Genomic DNA, 19,470 nt, shown 5'->3' on the forward strand with positions numbered 1-19,470 from the left:
CGTTTTGTTACCTCCATTACACATTAAACAGGGGTTATTAAAAATTTTTGTAAAAACAGACAAAGAAGGTGATGCGTTTAAATATCTTAAACACTATTTTCCAAAGTTAAGTGATGTAAAGCTCAAGGAAGTTATATTTGTTGGACCACAAAATCAGAAAACTACTAAGTGATCAACAGTTTGATCAAAAACTAAGTAATGTTGAATTAGTTGCGTGGAGTTCTTTCAAAAAAATTGTTTCGGAGTTTTTAGATAACAAAAAAGTAGAAAATGACGAAACACTTGTAGAAGAACTACTTGAAAACTACTGCAGAATGGGATGTCGCATGTTTCTCCAAATCTATTTCTTGCACTCCCATTTGAATATTTTCCCAGAGAATTTGGGTGCTGTCAGTGACGAACAAGGGAAAAGTTTCCACCAAGACATACTGACAATAGAGCAACGTTACCAAGGCAGATGGGATGCATCAATGATGGGGAATTATTGTTGGTTCCTTATGAGGGAAAACGATGAAACATATAAACGAAAGTCCATATTTGCAAAAAGGTTATGCACAAAACACTTCATTTGAAAGTTTTTTCATGTGTATTCTAAATAAAGTCTGTTTTCCTCAATATATTGTTTTTTTCTTGTTTTGATCTTATATTTCCCTATAATATGTAAACATTTTTGTATGAAATAAAAATAACTATAACTCAAAATCTTTATGTGATGGAAAATTTTTGATGTTGAAGTTGAAGTCGCAGTCAGGATGTTTTAAACTCTCATGTATTGCCATTATAATATTAGTCGCCATTTTTTTTATTTGTTGGCTGGTGTAATTAGTAAAATTAAAACAAATTAGAAAAAAAGAAAGTTGCAAATATCTGAATTTTTAAAAACTGTATTAAGTTTTAAAAACTGTATTAAGTTTTAAAAAATTCAAGGCATTTATTAATAAATAATTCATCAACTTCCAAAATATCCTGATATAAATTTATAAATATTAATTCAACATCAACCATGTTACTGAAACGACTTTGTTTCGTGAAAATACGAATAATATTTCTACCGGGAGTCCATTGGAAAATAAACTATTCTGACTGAAATTGTTTCAAAAAGTTTATTGGTGTGACAGAAAGAAAAACATAAATAATACTATATATAAAATAAAAATTTACGTATAAGTCACTAAGTTATGTACATAAAATATATGAACATTAGCAAAACGCCATTCATACATAAAAAAATTAAGTCATAATAAATGCTACTGACTAAAACATTTTTTATATATCGTTTAAATTTAATTTGAATATACAATAAATTTCTTTGGCAATTACTCATACATATATTTTTGTTGACTATCCCCCTATTTTGCATCGTGAACTGAACTTTCCAGGTTCCATCTCTCTTCTATTGCACGAGGATAGTGCATCATGGAGTAATGTTGAATTTCTCACAGGTTTCCAAAACTCATTCTGTCCCTTTCCTGCACATATGCAATTGATAAAATTAATAAATGTTAAAAATTTTATGGTAAAATTTCAAATGCATTTCTGACAATATACGAAAATATCTAAAAAAGTATTTCTGTTTGAATTAAAATCAATGTATAAATATATATGGTATACAGATTAATGATAATACTTGTAATAATAATAATGATAACAATAATAATAACATGCTTGAATTCGTGTTATAAGTTGTTTACAAGCATCTTATACACACACTCACCTCAGTTGGCCGAGTGTTCGAACAGATATTTGAGCAGAGAGGGTCGAAGAGAGGAATCGCTGGGTATAAAGAGAACCAGCTTATCGATAGATGTGTAACCCAGCACTCAATACAATATAAGAGTAATCTCTCTATGGCCTGGATTGATTACCGCAAGGCATTTGATACATCGCACGAGCTCATCTTGCATTTGCTCAGATTCCTTGCAGAGCCCGAAAAAATAGTGAGATGCCTTGAACAACTGATAGCACTCCGACGTACTCGCTGCACAATAACATCTGGTCAAGCCAGAGTCCAAACAGGGTGGGTCACTTTCAGGAGAGGTGTATTTCAGGGCGATTCCTTCAATCTCCTCCTCTTCTGCATCTCACTACTGCCATTATTCGTTTCGCTCAGAAATACTCGAAGGTATAACTGTCGAACCTCCGGAAACCGAAGACACAATGTGTCACCCATTTGTTTTATATGGATGATCTTTAACTTTATGCCTCTGGAAAGAAGGATCTCCATCAGTCCTTGAGGGTGGTGGAAGAGTACACGCATGCTATCGGTATGAAATTCGGGATAGACAAATGTGCAATAGTCCATCTCCTGGACTACGGAGAGGATGTGCAGCTCGTAGATGGAAGCATCCTACACCATTTGGATGCCGGAGAGACGATAACTTACCTCGGGGTGGAACAACGCCACTCACAAGAGGTAACAGTAGTGAAGAACTCTCTCCGCAGCAAGTATGATCACGAACTCCAATAGATCTGATCATAGGAAATGTGCGGGAAGAACAAAGTTGCTGCAACAAATATGCTTGCCGTTCCAATCTTACTTTACTAGTTTAGAGTAGTGAAGTGAACTCGGGAGGAGCTCTATCAACTCGACGTAAAGACCCGAAAAATGATGCATCTTCGTGGGAGTTTGCATCTCAAATCGTCCGTTTCACGGTTGTACTTCCCTCGACAACAAGGAGGACGTGGGCTTTTGAGTTTGGAGTGTCTACATGACAGAATGGTACTGGATGAAGCTTGTAAAATCGGCAGGAGGTTCAATGAGAGTATTAACAAATGTAATAGACTAGGTATATTGTGATATTCTCTTCTACAGTGTGACCCATTTTTAATGGAAACACCCCCCTAAAATTTGAAGTTGTAAATCGATTTTAATAATTTTTTTTAAATGTCAAGTACTAAAAGGTCTACCTTGGGACAACATTTGACATGTTTATTAAAGTTTCAGGGCATACTACGATATTTTTTCTTAGTCGAAAATCGGGATTTTTTATTAGCGATTTTTTTATTGAAAAAATCACTACGCCACTGGATTCAGAGTGCCTCTAAATAGGTGTGACCAAAATTTCATGAAAAAATATTCATTATAAACAAAGTTATGACAACTCAAAAATTCGAAAACTCACACAGCTAACAGTCACAATATATCTTTTTTTTATGATTTCAACAATAAAGTGCCGCCAGATAAAAAAAACAATGGCGTAAATATTTTTAATGAAAATAACGGAATTACATTCAAAAAATTTTAATAAACGTAACTAATAACTAATTATTAAATAAAATGTTTCGATTCAGTGCAACAATTACGAATGTTTCTGATTACGTTCCTTAGTTCTTGAGGGCTAATATCTGCACATACCTGTCGAATTCTTGCACAAAGTTCATTTCTATCTCTTTAGCGGTTTTTGTAAACCTTTTGTGTGAGAAATCCCCAGAGAAAAAAGTCCAAAACTGTGAGGCCTGGAGATCTGGGTGGCCACTCTATAAACGGACTACCACGGCCTATCCATCGGTTTGGAAAATGTTCGTTAAGCCATTGCCTCACAGCTCTGGCATAATGAACTGAACACCCATCTAACTGGACAATTAAATTTGATCGTTCATTGATTGGCAGCTCGTGAATAGCATCCCAAAACTCTGTGTTCAAAAATTCTAGAAACCTCTGCGCATTAATGTTTTCCCCAAAAAAGAAAGGACCAATAATTCGTTAGTACAATATCCCACACCAGACGTTGATTTTTTGGAAATACTGGCTTTTACAGTTTATTACCCAGTTAGGATTATCCGCTGCCCAATAGCGACAATTCTGTGATGACACTACTCCATTTGTAGTGAAAGTGGCTTCGTCGGTATATAAAATATTTTTTAGGAAATTTCTATTGTTTAAATATTTCCCTTGGGCCCATAAACAATATTCTATGCGTCTTGCTTCGTCGCTTTCTTGAAGTGTGTGTAAAAATTTTGGCTTGATAGGTTAATATTCTTCGCCTTGAGACATCTCCGAATAGTTTCTCGTGGAATATTCGAATCTAAAGTGGCATTCCTTATACTGGCATTAGGATTATTTCCGAAATAATCTAAAATGATTGGATTTGAATATTTTATTTACCGTACCGCAGCAAATACGAGGACGATCTGGATGTCTCTCATTAAATACTCTACAAACCTCTCTAGCACTTCTAACGTCATCTCCCGAAAGGCGTACAATTTCAATTTTCTCTCTTACGCTCAATCTTGCAGCCATGACACAAAATAATTCGAAGAACTGTAAGGTAAATAATGTTGACAATAGTACACTAAAATATTTCACAAGTGTCAAACTATAATATCATTTCCATGGTAACTAAGATTTAAATTGAAATATTAGTTCTTTAGTTAATTTGCGTGAAAACTTGAATGTAATTCCGTTATTTTCATCAAAAATATTTACGCTATTTGTTTTTTTTTTCATCTGGCGGTACTTTATTGTTGAAATCATAAAAAAATATTCTCATGGCTATATCTGTTGATTAGGGTGTTTTTTGTGACTTAGCTGTGTGAGTTTTCGAATTTTTGAGTTGTCATAACTTTGTTAATAATGAATATTTTTTCATGAAATTTTGGTCACACCTGTTTAGAGGCACTCTGAATCCAGTGGCGTAGTGAGTTTTTCAATAAAAAAATCGCTAATAAAAAATCCCGATTTTCGACTAAGAAAAAATATCGTAGTATGCCCTGAAACTTTAATAAACATTTCAAATGTTGTCCCAAGGTAGACATTTCAGTACTTGACATTTCAAAAAAAAATTATCAAAATCGGTTTACAATTTCAAATTTCAGGGGGGTGTTTCTATTAAAAATTGGGTATCACTGTATATTGAGAATACCGTATGAGCAGAAGTGCCCCAAAAAATCAATCCATAGCTCAATGCCGAATGAACAAAATCATAATTGCTCAATGATGGAGTATATACTTCTCAGTTGGAGTATAATTGATCTGTATGAACATTCTATGCATTTTGATCAATATGAAATCCAATCCAATCACTAATGTGTTTGTATTTGAATGATACTGTTGATTTGGCTGACAATTTAGTTAACGATACTTATAGTTCGTAAAACTATTTTCTTATAAATTGAAGATAAGCGAAAGAAGTCACGGGGAACATCTAGTCGTTAATAAAAGCAACAAAGAGACAAGGACCCAAAATAGAGACTCTTGGTAGACCAATTGTTTACTTCAATGTAGACTTTGGTGTGTCTATCTGTGATCTGTCCTATAAATAGAATTCCATCCAAGTTGTTCACTCCGCGAATACCTAACTTATAGAGTTAGGCTGACACTGACAAATTTGAAGGTAAATCAACAAATATTATTAATTCCAGCAGAAAACTTTCCTATTGTTTTATTAACTCATTCCGTGACAAATTAATAATTTTATGAATGAATTATGTGTTTTTTCTTATGATGCTATTCATATTTGGTACTGGAAAGCTGATAAGGCAAGTGCCTTATAGGATATTCACGTTAAGAAGAGAATGACGTCATTTTTGGTAATTTTGTAGTTTCGAAAGAAGTTTTCTTTCGAGTCATTCTGTCTGTCTGTTAAAATCTGTTTGTCCTTAGCTCGCACAAGTTTGGACCTCTGAGGGTTGTTATTCGTAGAGATGCGACAGCTAGTTAACGGAAAAATTTCTTACAGATGCTCCTCCTTCGTCCATTAGCAGGACCTCACCGAAATCAATCCAGTGATCACCTGAAGACGTTTCGAGATATTACACCTCGACAGTGCAGAACAAATCTAACCAAGTCAGCAGTGTATTCGAGACTCGCCTGACTTAAGATTTGTCCTGCACTATCGGGAAGTAATACTCCGAAACAGATAGGTAGGTAGGTGATCAGTCGATTGGTTACAGTGAGGGCGTGCGCTACTAGACGAATCAGAAGCATCTGCAACAACTTCCTTTGTCACAAATATCTGTCGGATATAATTCAATGTCCGTCATGTCATTAAAAAAGAAAGAAATTGTTTCCGGCAAGAATTTTCTATTTGAGATAGGGAAATATCCGACTTTCATTTCGAAAAAAAATCATATTCTTAATTATTTTCATCAAGTTCAGTACCTGTTAAATAAAAAAAAGAATAGTACTAATAAAAACCATAAAAAGAAAACAGGTCAAACTATTATTATTTGGCTGGGAAGATTACAGGAGTATCTTGAAAAATGAAATATAATATATTCTGCTAAATGTGGATCTAGTCGCACAGAATCAACTGAATATTGCTGCAGATTTTCAAATGCATATAGATTCTGGATTTGAATGTGGTATGCTTTCTTTAAATCTTATTATTATTAAGTATTTTGTACAAAATATGAATCAAGGGAACCTCATTATGTAGTTAGAGACCATCCCAAAAAATATTTTATATGGAGTTCCCCAAAGATCGATTCTAGAAATGTTCACTAACCATACTGAAACAATATGAAAGAAAGAAAGTCCTTCTGAAACAGTTTGTGTCTGAAAGTTACTTACACATCCATGTATAGAGTTACTTATTTTCAAATTGATTACTTCCTTCCTTTCTTTGGAAGATTCCCTCATCTTTTTTTGTATCGAGATGGAGTAGTAGAAAGCCAAAAACTTTCCCAAAAATTAATCACTCTTAAAAATATAACCCCTTCAATTCAATTCAAATTCATTCAAGCAAATACATTAATTGAAAGATGATTCAACTTCGATATTCTGAAACAAAAACACTCAGTATTCACAATTCCATTATGGAAATATAAAACTATCTTAGAATACATTGAGTTGCACGAATGCACATCAAGCATTTTGTCGAAGTAAAGTGACCGGAGCAAAGTTGTAACCTCAGCATATGAATCTTCATTAATATTTAGGAAGGTCAAGATAACCAACAAAAATTATTGAAAAATTCATTCAGTATTCGGTTCCAGAGCATTTTAAGAATGCAGCACATCTCTTTTTTATCGATCTTGTTGTATAACGTGAATTTTTTGATGATTATTTGTATTTTTCTTAACTATTTTATCAACTATCCCTGAGCGTATTTTCCCGTTTTTATCGTAATAAATATTTCATTTAGTTTTAAATAAGTTCTTTCATTATTTGGATGAAATAGCGATAATTCCTCTCGTAATAAGCAAAGCGAGTACTGAGTTGCGATACTATCAACTATTATATATTTCACTTATAATCGGCACAAAAGGCTGATGTGGGCACTCGGGTCAAACGATTTCATCTATAGATCACATGAATTACGGTATCAAAAAAGCACATGAATTTCAATAAATTGATTGATGCAGCTATTACTACGTGTTAGGAGATCATTTTTACCACTTTTATTTCAACTAACATTACTACAGTTTCATACTACAAACTAATAGAATAAACCAGTTTTATTGTATTATTTTAAAAATGTCCATATAAGGCGAAACTGCAGTAACGTTATAAATAAAAGTGGTAAAAAAATATAAAAAGTTTTATTTCGCACATGAATTTATATTATCTTTACAGTCGCTATTATGACAAATGATGCGACTATTAAGATTCCTAGATGTCTGGCCAATATACTTTTTATGATAGCTCAAACTACATAAACTACATTAGAATTTTTTTTGTTGGTGTTTTCACTTTAGAATATAATTTGGAAATTTTTATTTGCAATTTCAACGTTTTCGATATTAGGTACTCAACTTTGAAGTAAGTTCGCGTACATATGATAACGATCTGAACACAGGAGTTACTGTTTTGTGTTGAGATTATTATATCCGTTGTTCTTAGATATTTACGTCTAGAAATGCTATACTGTTATTGATTTCTTCTTCAACAATAAATTGAATATTGGAATCGAGAGAGTTGAATAAATATAAGACATCATCTATTTCATTTGATTCATCAGTTCCATCAACAGAACATGTTAACTAGCACAATCATCGAATATATTTCAATAACAGAAAGTTTGGATATCAAGAGTAACTTTACTGAAAGGACTTTTTTTAGAAATGGTAGATACATATGAATAGTGAAGAAAATTAAATAAACAAGTGCAATGATGTGAATAACCTCAGTCGAATATACACATATTTATTAAATCATGGAAAAGTAACATAATCTCACGGACAAACACCCTCGAAACAAAATTTTCAGCCTTGATTGAAATGACTATTATTGTTTTCATCACTACCACCTTGTAAAATTCATTTCAATTAATGTGTTTTCTGTTAGTTTGTAACCAATTTTATTAAATTCACGTGTTAATAAGTTTATGTTTTTCAAACAACTATGTTAATATAGTGTAGATATCCAAAGACTCTGTATTATTAAATTCCGTTGGAAAATTTGTGAAAAGTGGTCTAGTTTTGATGGATTAGACTATTCCTTGGCACATTGAATCATGCAGACAAATGACATCTGTCAGCAATTATCAGATATAGTTCTCGTATGTATTCTACCCACTTTTATATAAATGAAGATGTCATCAGCGCCTCGATCGGACTATTAATACCGACACCGACGTTATCGTTCGACATCTCCCTCATACACACCAAATCAGGGACAATTACCTACATTGAGAACCCATATCAAATCTTGGGGCCATACCCAAATTGAGGTATCATCTCCAATCCAAATCAAGGTTCCTCTCCAGCACCCATACCAAATCGACCTACCCTAAATCGAGGATCACCAAATCGATGACCACCAAATCGATGACTGTCATCCACCACACTCTTCAATAAGTTCAATTTGGTATTTATACCCCGAATCAAGATCAACGACTTGTCAACTGCCACACGTCACCTCCCGTTGTCGTTAACTGTCATCCGCCATCTAACTCTACTTTTGTCCAGTCATCAACTAAGTACGTCAAATGTAGGAGACATTGTCAAAATTGTCTCATTGGTGAATCATAATCGACCGTTCATAAAAGAAATGGTTGAGCTAAGAACATACGTACGCACAAAATCAATTATCATGGGTCGAATATTATTAAAATTCGTCACAGAAAATCATGCACATGCAGGTAGATATCTTATTTCTAAATGTACATGCCATGCAATATATAGAATACAACAATACATACTAGCTTGGTGATCGCCTTTTGCAGAATTGTAGATAAATGCCTCTTAAAAGCCTTATGAAAGCCACGTGAAATGTTTCACATCATACTTATTAGAGTTGTTATATGCAATTTTGTGAATCAATAATAGTAATTTCAATAATATCTATACTAGATCTGAGTAAAGATTTCACGTCAGATCAAAAATTATACCATGTAATTCAAAAATACCCTTGGTAGCAACTTACCAGCAACATAAAACATTCCAATATTTACCAACTAATTATTTGTTGTAATTGCATTGACGCTGAAAAAATATTTCAAATGGAAATTGAAGCACTACAGTTTCAAAATATTTACTTACTAATCCAAATTTCAAGTATACCACAGAATACAAAAAAAAGCAAAAGCCCATAATGCGGCAGTTAAAGAAAACAACTATTGAATAATTTGACATCCATTTACAAAAAAATATTTCTTTTATTATTGATAGACAAATTTAGTACTGAAAACTTTTTCATAGTTTAAATACTGTTGGGTTTTGAAAACCGTTTTTTTAAATTATTTTGAAGAAGTATTCACTTCTGTTCTAAAACTTAGCTATTTGTGATTGATTTTATTGTAAACTGATGGATAATAAGTTAAATTTTCAATCAGAAATAGGAAACAGAGATTTGACTTAACATTACTTCAAAAATTATTTCAAGTTGTTTGATATATATTTAATATTAGCTGGTAGTTATATAAATGAATAATGTTGAGTACAAAGAATTGTAATTGAACAGACTAATTTCGGTCTTCAACTTATCTTCTTAAGATAAGTCGTAATAGCCTTAAATTTCCAAAGAACTTCAATGTACAGGGTACAGCGCGATGACCGTCAGTTAGCCTTTTTTTGGAAAATAATAGGATTCATATTCTGAAAATTGACAAATATAGGTTTTTAATATGCTTCATCGAATAAAAATAATGGCGTTTTTACAATACTTGCCGTAATACTGAGAGGTGGTACCAACTTCCTTAATTCAGATGTAACACCCTATATATTTTCACATTTTTGAATGCCTGGTATAATTCCAATGTGAGTTTATGTAATACACCCTATACCAATACCAGGTATTCGGCCGCAATTGATTCCCTCATAACATTCAAAAGTTTGATAGAGTACATAAATAAGCTATTATTGATTCATCAAAATACTTCATTCCATCGTCTCGTAGCAGAATGGACTAAAACTCGGTTTTTTCAAGTGGAACATCTTCTATTTTAGGATAGTTTTGAAATTCAGAGACGATTTCGACTCATTTCTACAATACATTCCCTATATCGAAAATCAACCGTTCACGAGATGGTTCGATGGAAGAACAATATCTGTCTTGATTCGTCACGTGCAGATGTTGAATTCTGCCATTTGTTAGGTTAGTTTAGTATATCTTGTACTGAGTAACCTTTCAATAAAAGCATTCATTATAATCATTATTAAATAAAACATAAGTAGGCGCTACGAAACCTCAATTTCGAACAGTTACAGAAGTTCATTAGAGTCATCATGATATTTATTGGAGACACTATTTCAGATAAATAAATAATGATTTAAAAAATGTTTAATCTAAATGTTTCATAAAAGAGCGAAAATTCAAAGATATTGCATTGTCTTTATACACAAAATATAAAAACTATCCCAAAATAATTATGTTCGAAAACATTTCCAATAACTTCCAGGCATTTATTAATTCGTTTCATCAAATTGTTATTTACAGCACGACTGATTTCATCGGCATCTAGGACCGATGATCTAGGGCTTATTAAACCATTCTCAAGTGAAACATGTTTTTTATCCTTTTTTTACCCAACCTCACTGCCAAATAATAATATACTCTGAATAAAAACGAAAATGAGACGAAAACGAAAACAACAACAATAACGAATACGATAACGAATAAACGCAAGTAGGACGGTCGAAACACATGTAAAACAACGTATTTTAAAATGTCATTGCTAAATACTTCGCTCCCCCCCCATTGTCCCACATTCGACCAAAACGTATCTCCCTGACACTTTTGAATATATATATGTTCCTTATTGGGATCGCACGTTGAAATGCTACTCTCCGTTAAACCGTATTTTTACCACACCTTGACATTGAAACACACATTGACACCATATTGATTTTTCATCATTATTATATTACTTTCGCGCTTTCAATATTTTCATCTACATTTTTTTTTATAATTCAACGACGCACTTATCTTTGAATCTCTTCGATATTCGTTCCATCCTTCTCTGCACGATAACGTCGCACGTGTCTCTGTCCCACTCACTAACGTCTCTGAAACACTTACCAACGAGGCGCGACCTTGAAATGTACCCAAACATACCTTGCACCCCTACTAATATTCAGAGCTATTTTGGCAAGCATTGGATATTCTGTACCAAAAATCGTTGAAAGGCATCGTGTCGTTTTGTGTTTGATGACATTTCTAAAAGAGATTCATATATCTCGTTTGACATACTTTCGGGCTTTTGCAAGTTGGGTGAAAAATGATTATGAATCCATGAAATCATATTCTTTTTTGTATTCTGTCCTTCGGAAAAATTATTCTCAAAAGATGCGCACATCGAAGTGAGATATTGGACCAATTTTTCAAACACTGTTGTCTGTTTACCTTGCAATAGGTTTGTTCTGGTTCTAACATCCGATACTATTTGAAAACTGCGCAAGACATGATGCGTACAAGCGAAAAATCTCCGAAATGGTCTCGGACGCTTGGTTAAACCAGAACGCATTTTGAGGAGACCACTGTGCCACCTATCGTATATATGAAGAGGTAGCCAAGCGGTTCGGCGTGGGTGCTTTGTTCACTTACTCGAATTGACTGCCGTGTTGGTCGGTGGTTCAAGCCCTAATCTGAACGATCGATCTTCACTTGCTATCGTCCAACCCGTGTTAGGGATCACACGTTTAAAGGTAAGACCTCGTTAATCCTTAGCTCGCACAAGTTTCGACTTCTGAGGGTTGTCGTTCGTAGGGGTGCGACAGTTGGTTAACGGAAAAACGGATTTTAAACAGGTTTTTAAAAAGATGAAGACGAGAAAATACTATTGATCATGTCCATTTTGTATTGTGGCGTCAGTTCAAATGTAATCTAACCCCAATCATCAATTATTTAAATCAAGTAAATAAAAAAACATCCTAGCAAATAGCTCAAACAAATTTCCACATGAATGCGCATGAGCAACGGGAACAGTTCTCAACAGTTGAGCCTCGAGAGCAAGAACGATTCGGGACGGTTCAAGATAATAATAATAACTTTATTCACAACGTATACAGATTAGAGTACAAAATATGTGAACAAAGTGGTTTGGCGATAAGAGCAGAGCTCTTGTTTCGCAAGAAGTTATAAAGAATATGTAAGTACATAAATATTTGTATAAAAATATGTATGGCCTTCATGATAGTTTATACTATAACAATTTTCAAGTGAAGGTGATTCATTAGCAACGTCGCACTTGAAGTGATCGATCGATAATCCTCTTACCAACTCTGCAGAGGTGTAACAAAATAATATTTTTATTTATTTAAACACATAGGTAATGGGGAATGTTCCTCTTCACGAAAATCAAGTGGTTTTTATAAAAGAGCTCTAAAACATGGCATTTTAAACTTATCATTTCAACCTTTTTCTTGAAAAAATTATTTAAATACTTAAAAAAGAGGAATGAAATAATGCATTCAACATTTAAAGGGATTAGTTTCTATTTCACCATTTGGCAACATCGGTTATAGCTAATAAAGGACAATGAATATGTTACCTGTATGAGACAAACGAAGATGACATATTTCAGAGGCGTGCTGTTCTGTTTACTGATGTTCCGAGTTCCGAGACATTTTGTGACATATTACCTAACCTATCTTCCTCTATATAAATTAACAACAAAACAAATGTTATTTATGTGGCTTGTGGAGGTGGTATTGAACTATAATTTATATTTTGCTTTATTTGTTGATTTATAAAGATAATTTTCCTTTTTTAAAGTAGAATATCTAGATACGTATAAATTATTTCAACTTGATATAGGGGCTGTTGCCAATATGTGAATTAGAAACAAATCCCTTTAAGAATTAAAACCCAACATTTGAAACATCAATTTGAATACTTTTCGAAGTGAATTTGAAAAACTCATGAATTGAACTCAACTTTATTTTGTTCAAACTTGCATCTGCTGTAATAACCCAAATTGAGGCACATTCCCCATTAAGTAAAAATTGTTATAGTAGGTGGCGCTACCTGGTGTCAATGGTAAAACTGATTACATTTTCTTATTATGCCTAATACAGTACTTCAAAAAAAAACAGAAAAATTTACAAAATAATCATCATGTTCCTTTTATATAGAAAGAGAACTACAAAGCAAAGAAATAATTACCTATGTTATGCTTATGAAGTTTCAGAATCCATTGACTCGTCCGAAGAGGAATCCCCAGTCACACTTAAATCTATTATTATTTGGTCGAAAACAGTGTCTACCATCTCGTCCAATCTCCACATTTTCTCTTCTTCCTCGATCACATGGGCTACAACATAAGTCCAATCTTCTTTCCGTATCCGTTCCATTGCGAGTTCTAATAAACGTTGGATATCAGAAATTTTATGTCACGTTTTCACGAGATACGTTACCCTTAATTTGAGCCCAGATTAATTCTATCGGGTTTAACTCGCAATGGTAAGGAGGAAGTCTCAAAATGGTGATGTCTTCAGCACGAGCTATTGTATCCACCACATGCTGGCGATATCTGTCACGATGATATTTAATGACACTCGTAAGCTCGGCCTTAACCATGTCCTCGGAAAATGGAATTCCTTTTGTATATGAGTTACCTTCAATTGAAAATTGTTATACTATAGCATCATTTCGCAGTCGAAACCAGAACACAGGATTCATCAATCCGAACTATTTCTCAATAAACCAGAACACTCTATATCAACAGCGCATGATCCTGAACCTGAATTTCGTAGAACCAGAACAAACCTATACTGTAGTGGGTGGCGACTCAATTTGGTGGCGGCTGATGAATCGTGATACGCCGCTTCAAAACGGTCGACCAGAGAGAGGTGTTTTGAATTTGTTTATAATTTCTTGCGGAACCCCCAAAGGGGTATCATCGAACCCTAGGGCTCCGCGGAACACACTTAGAGTATGGCTAGTATAGGGTGTATTACATAAACTCATATAAGAATAATTATGCTTTTGATGAAACATATTGAAAAACCTATATTTCCCAATTTTCAGGATATGAATCCTATTATTTCCCAAAATACGGCTAACCGATGGTCATCGCACTGTACCCTGTACAGCATATCATAGAAATTATTGAAATTCATATTTGAATAACTATATAGGTTCACATGTGATTAGTAGGATGGAAGGATGGCAAATAAATAAATAATGAACAAACCTTAGGAAGACAGAATGTTCATCAGGATAGTAAATAATGTGCACAACAGTAAAGTTACACCTAGAAACAAAATTATTTGAATAAGCATTTATTATATATTTTCAATATATCATCAATTATATATCTCACTGAAAAAATCGAATGAAATCTTCTTAATATCTATATATCAAGAAAAACAACCTTATATCAATTCACTTTGTATTCACAACGCCTATATGAGGAATTATTTTACTTCATTTATCAATCTGCAACATATGCAAATATTTATTTACAATTAAAATCTTTCAAAACGAGTATTTAATATTCATAACAAAAAATTATTTGGAAATTTTGTAAAGTTCGTTAGATTCTTCGAACACCACAATGACATACATTATTTTGTCAATATATTTGACGCATATGTCAAGTACATTAGTTACATGTCCGTGAAATTATGAGAAATAATACTGTTGAAAAGGTAGCAAAAAGAATAAATAGGTCCAGTTCTGTGTCTGAGTGGGAATTCAGGAATTCAACAAAATTCCGGAAACAAAGTCGGAATGAAAAAGCTTTCTTTTGTCATAAAAATTTGTGGTCCTTCTACTTAGAAACATTATACAGATGTGGAAACAAATGTGTTCACGATGAAATATCAACTATTCGATTGAACTACTCTACGTTGATTTATCCCCACTCACAACCGATTCATTAGTATGAAAATGTTAGAGAGGATGCCTGTATGTCTGTGTGTATCATTTGCTGTGATGAATGTAAAAAAATTTTGTGAGAGTGATCTTGATAAAATAAAAACTAATTTGATTTCTTGCGAATGGGCATTGAGTTCAGTAGATGTAAATTTCTGGGAAAGATAGTTTTTGGCTTTCTACTACTCCATCTTGATACAAAAAAAAGGATGAGGGAGTCTTCCAAAGAAAGGAAGGAAGTAACTCTATACGTGGATGTGTAGATCATGCAAAGAAGTAACTTTCAGACACAAACTGAAAGAAAGTCCTCCTGAGCAGCTGAAAATTTGGTACTGAAGAGCCTTAGGGCAAGTGTTTTAAGGCGAAACATCGGTGTATACCAGTGAGGATGGCAGTGTTTCATGTAAGTGCAATTTGTTACCATTCATTTAAAGTAGAACTCATGTGAATGATATCTGATTTTTATTCCACAACGAATGTTTGAAATACGAACTGAGTAGAGAAAAGTATCTTCTGTAGAATTCAGTGTTCATATTTGTTTCGAAAGAATTTTTTCTTTCGTATAATTCAATGTTTATATGAAAGTAGCTGTTTCAGGAGGACTTTCTTTCAGTTTGTGTCTGAAAGATACTTCTTTGCATGATCTACACATCCACGTATAGAGTTACTTCCTTCCTTTCTTTGGAAGACTCCCTCATCCTTTTTTTTGTATCAAGATGAAGTAGTAGAAAGCCAAAAACTTTCTTTCCTAAAAATTAATCACTCCTAAAAAATATAACCCCTTCAATTCATGTAAATTTTATTTATCAAGAAATCATTGATAACTGTTCTGCAGTTATCAACAATATAGCACCAGTAAGAATATGTCAATTTAAAAATAGTGTATCATGGTTTGATAATGAAGTAAATAGCAAAATCAAGGAAAGAGATAAAGCCTATAAATCATTTAATGAATCTTCACCAACTGAAAAAGTACTCAAATGGGATACCTTCAAAATACTCAGAAATGAAGTTGTGAACATGTTAAAAAAGAAAAAAGAAAAGTAGTAATGGAATAAAATTGAGAGATATAGAAACAATTCTCAGATGATGTGGCAAACATTAAAAGTCCTTGTAAAAAGTAGTAATGAAAACTCATTCAGTCAGGTACAGTTTGATTATAATGGAGACTTGTGCCAAGGAAGAGACATCCTTAGTTGAACATTTCAACAATTATTTTGTTAATAGTATTAACCAGATAATCGAGAGCATTCAAAGTGATGAAGTGTGGTATAATTGCGATTCTAACCTTTACCTGCCTATAACTAAATTCAAAATGGTTTCATTAGGAGAATTACGTGATATTATTGCTTCATTAGATAATAAATGTAATACATATGAAATCCTAAATGCCAAAATTATGCCTTCAGACTGGAAAGGTCCCAGATCTGCTAAAAATTAGTACTATTATTCCAATTCCTAAGGTAAATAAAAATATCAGAGCTGAGGAATTTAGGCCTATTAATACTTTGCCGCTCATTGAGAAAGTACTTGAGTATGCTGTTTACAATCAATTGCTAAACTTTGTGAATGAAAATGAGATTCTGTTTGATAATCAGTCAGGGTTTCGAAAAAAGTACTCTTGTGAATCGGCATTACAGAGGTCACTTAACTATTTGATAAACAAATTAGATAACAACAAGTTTGTAGTAGCGGTATTTTTAGATTTGAGGAGAGCTTTCGAAACAATCGACAGAAATATAATCCTCAGCAAAATGAAAATATACGTTTAAATAAACCACCTTGTTATGCCAAACAATAGCAAAATCTGTGATACAGAGATAATTTCATGTCTCTTGAGTTCATTTGGCATAATGGTGACAAAAAATCGGATAATTATTCTTCTTAATTCATCAATATTTGTAGCTCTCTGATATTTTTTCAGATATTCCCAAAGAAAGAAAACATTCAGAGATGAATCTGGTGATCTGGGAGGCCACTTATCTAGATATCAACGGACCAGGAAACGAATTTAGGATAAATTGTGTCACCGATCCTGCATTGTGACTTGCACAACCATTCTATGGAAACCAAATATCCCCAAAATTGATAGGAAGTGGATGAACTGTTTGATTTTGTAGTAGTTGTAGATATTGACAGATAGATATTGACAGCTTCAAGTTACCATCGATAAAGAAGGGAACTATAATATAGTCTCCCAACATTCCTGTCCAAACATTTAGTGTTTGTGTGTTGAGTACGCACAGGAATACTTAGATGCTGATTTTTCCCGAAATTAATATTGATGGATTGTTTCCTATGTAAAGAAAATGATGAAGAAAATACGTTTTTCAAAAACGAATCGTTTTTATTTTGTTTTTCTATCATGGTTTCCCAATATTCCATTCGTCTAATGTGGTCGCTGGAAAAAATATCCTGAGTTTTTTTGTAATTTATAACAATGGTGACCACTCCTTTTCAAAATATTTCAAACAGTTCTATCACTCGTATTAATTTGATCTGCAATTTGTCAGCTCGTACAAGGTTTTTTGGCTTCAACAGCAGCACATACCGTTATTTCCGTATTTTAACGTCTTTATTAATTTTTGTGATTTATAACAATGATGACCATTCCTTTTCAAAATATTTCGAACAGTTCTATCACTCGTATTAATTTTATCTGCAATTTGTTGGCTTGTACAAAGTTTACTGGCTTCATACTAATAGTAGTAGTAGTAGTATTTATTGGTCATATTTACATACAGAGTACAATTGGCAGGTCAAAAAAGTCGCGGACAGTCATGGGAATATAATTGATATCCTTAATTTATTGTGGCAAGTTGATATAAAGGAATATGAAATTATAAAATGTAGACTTTTTAAATGTCGCAGTTTTATGTTCTGGTATTTCCAATAAACTTCTTGATTGGTAGTTATGATGACTTCCTAACACGTTGAAGTCAGACATATTCCTTTTCAAAAAAGTTACACATTTTAAAATGAAAAGAGAACGGAAGGGCATAGTGAAATGTGTGAAGACAGTCCTACGAGATTTCCTTTTTTGAAGTGAAAACTCTTTTACATTCAGTAGCCAGTCCCTATGTTACGATATTATTTGATATACGGCTATATGCAAACGCATAGTATAAATTCTACAATTCCTTTCGGTCCAAAATTGGTTTCATCTGGAGAATTACTTTACTGAGTTGTTTACAAAGTCTATGTGGGAGGAGAAACTAAGGTATGAGTCAAGCCATGTCCCGAGTAACTTACTTGATGCCGTCACTAAATATTATATTTTTATAAAAGGTTTTTGTAACTGGCTTTCTCATATGGAAATTTCTGCAGGTTGTCTCATCAGTATTGAAAAATGAGTCGTACTTCCGTATTTTGACATCATTAATTAGCTTTACACGTGGTTCATCGGAATCTTGATACTTTTGACAGTTCTGAGCACATCCACATATCTCGAACTATTTAATGATTCGACAAATGGTGGTCTGGGCGGGTTGGCTGTCTCTTGTTCATCTTTCACTGCCTGAACCACTGTGCATGCTGTTTTTGGCGAGTGCATTGGGTTGGGATGTGAGGGTTAAGCAAACCGGCCATCAGATGCCTGCTTCCAGGTAACCCCGCTGGATACGGGAATGACAGAATCACTTGTGAATCTGTTATTCCCTAACCAAATGGCATTCCAACAATGGCTTAATCCTAAGGTGTGTGTATCCGTGCGGAGAGGATGAATGACACTGAGCCTATCAGCTGTGTCTCTACGGAACCTTCGAGATACCGGAGCTTGTCACGCCTTGTCACGGTAATGCAGGGCTCTGCCGTGATTGACCTTCTTTCCCTACCTACTCGTGGGATTTTTATGGACAGAGTAAACTTAAAAATTCTTTCCATCGCTGAGTCTACAGAGGAGATGAATGTCAAGCTTACGATTCCAACTGACCTCCCTGTAAATTTAGATCAGGAGCGAGAGCTTCTCAACTCTCCAAATCCTGATCCAATAACTGAACCTAAAAAGAAAAAGATTTGGAGGTGGCTCCCAGGGAACAATTGAGTCGAATTCTCTAGAGCGGGGTACCTTATGAAACCCCCTTGCACCAAATTCTTGAGCGGTGTAAGCAGAATCTGTCTCAGGTGGAGGAACAAATCCCCACGAGCTGGTTAGCAAACGTTTGCGCTCAAGTGATGATTCACCAAAACCAGAGGCGAAAAAGCCCTGCACGGTTGAATCTAAGGCATCGTCAGGTGTAGGAAGGTTGTCGCGGGGATCAAGGTGGGAATCT

At 33.8% G+C, this 19,470-nt stretch overlaps 2 protein-coding genes across 4 annotated transcripts in view; both read right to left on the reverse strand.

Moving 5' to 3' along the window:
- Positions 1–1,089: 1,089 nt before the first annotated feature.
- Efa6 (Exchange factor for Arf 6) overlaps positions 1,090–19,470 on the reverse strand; it is a 221,775-nt gene continuing 203,394 nt past the window's right edge. For 2 of the 3 annotated variants that reach the window (XM_074185335.1, XM_074185334.1), the window contains exons 15-16: positions 14,517–14,576; positions 1,090–1,469 (exon numbers count right to left, since the gene is read on the reverse strand). In XM_074185335.1, coding sequence (XP_074041436.1) covers positions 1,454–1,469; positions 14,517–14,576 — 76 coding nt within the window. In that variant the 3' untranslated portion in view covers positions 1,090–1,453. The remainder of the gene's footprint in view (positions 1,470–14,516; positions 14,577–19,470) is intronic. The other variant, XM_074185336.1, reaches the window with a different exon arrangement.
- Positions 1,452–14,503, reverse strand: LOC141486788 (uncharacterized). Its single transcript, XM_074185353.1, has 2 exons — positions 13,738–14,503; positions 1,452–13,682 (listed from the first exon to the last, which is right to left on the reverse strand). Exons 1-2 carry the CDS (start codon positions 13,898–13,900, stop codon positions 13,498–13,500), a joined length of 348 nt encoding a protein of 115 aa, XP_074041454.1. The 5' UTR covers positions 13,901–14,503; the 3' UTR covers positions 1,452–13,497.

Source organism: Leptinotarsa decemlineata, unplaced genomic scaffold (assembly GCF_025532065.1).
Source record: "Leptinotarsa decemlineata unplaced genomic scaffold, Ldec_3_MD MMD2_tig00026374_RagTag_RagTag, whole genome shotgun sequence".
NCBI classification, from domain to species: Eukaryota; Metazoa; Arthropoda; class Insecta; order Coleoptera; family Chrysomelidae; genus Leptinotarsa; species Leptinotarsa decemlineata.

Bases quoted from the DNA above. Each gene is read 5' to 3' on its own strand.
- LOC141486788 (XM_074185353.1), bottom strand. From the start codon at position 13,900: ATGGTTAAGGCCGAGCTTACGAGTGTCATTAAATATCATCGTGACAGA. The intron at 13,683-13,737 runs GTAACGTATCTC...AACGTTTATTAG, and splicing joins AATCTGGGCTCAAATTAAGG to AACTCGCAATGGAACGGATA.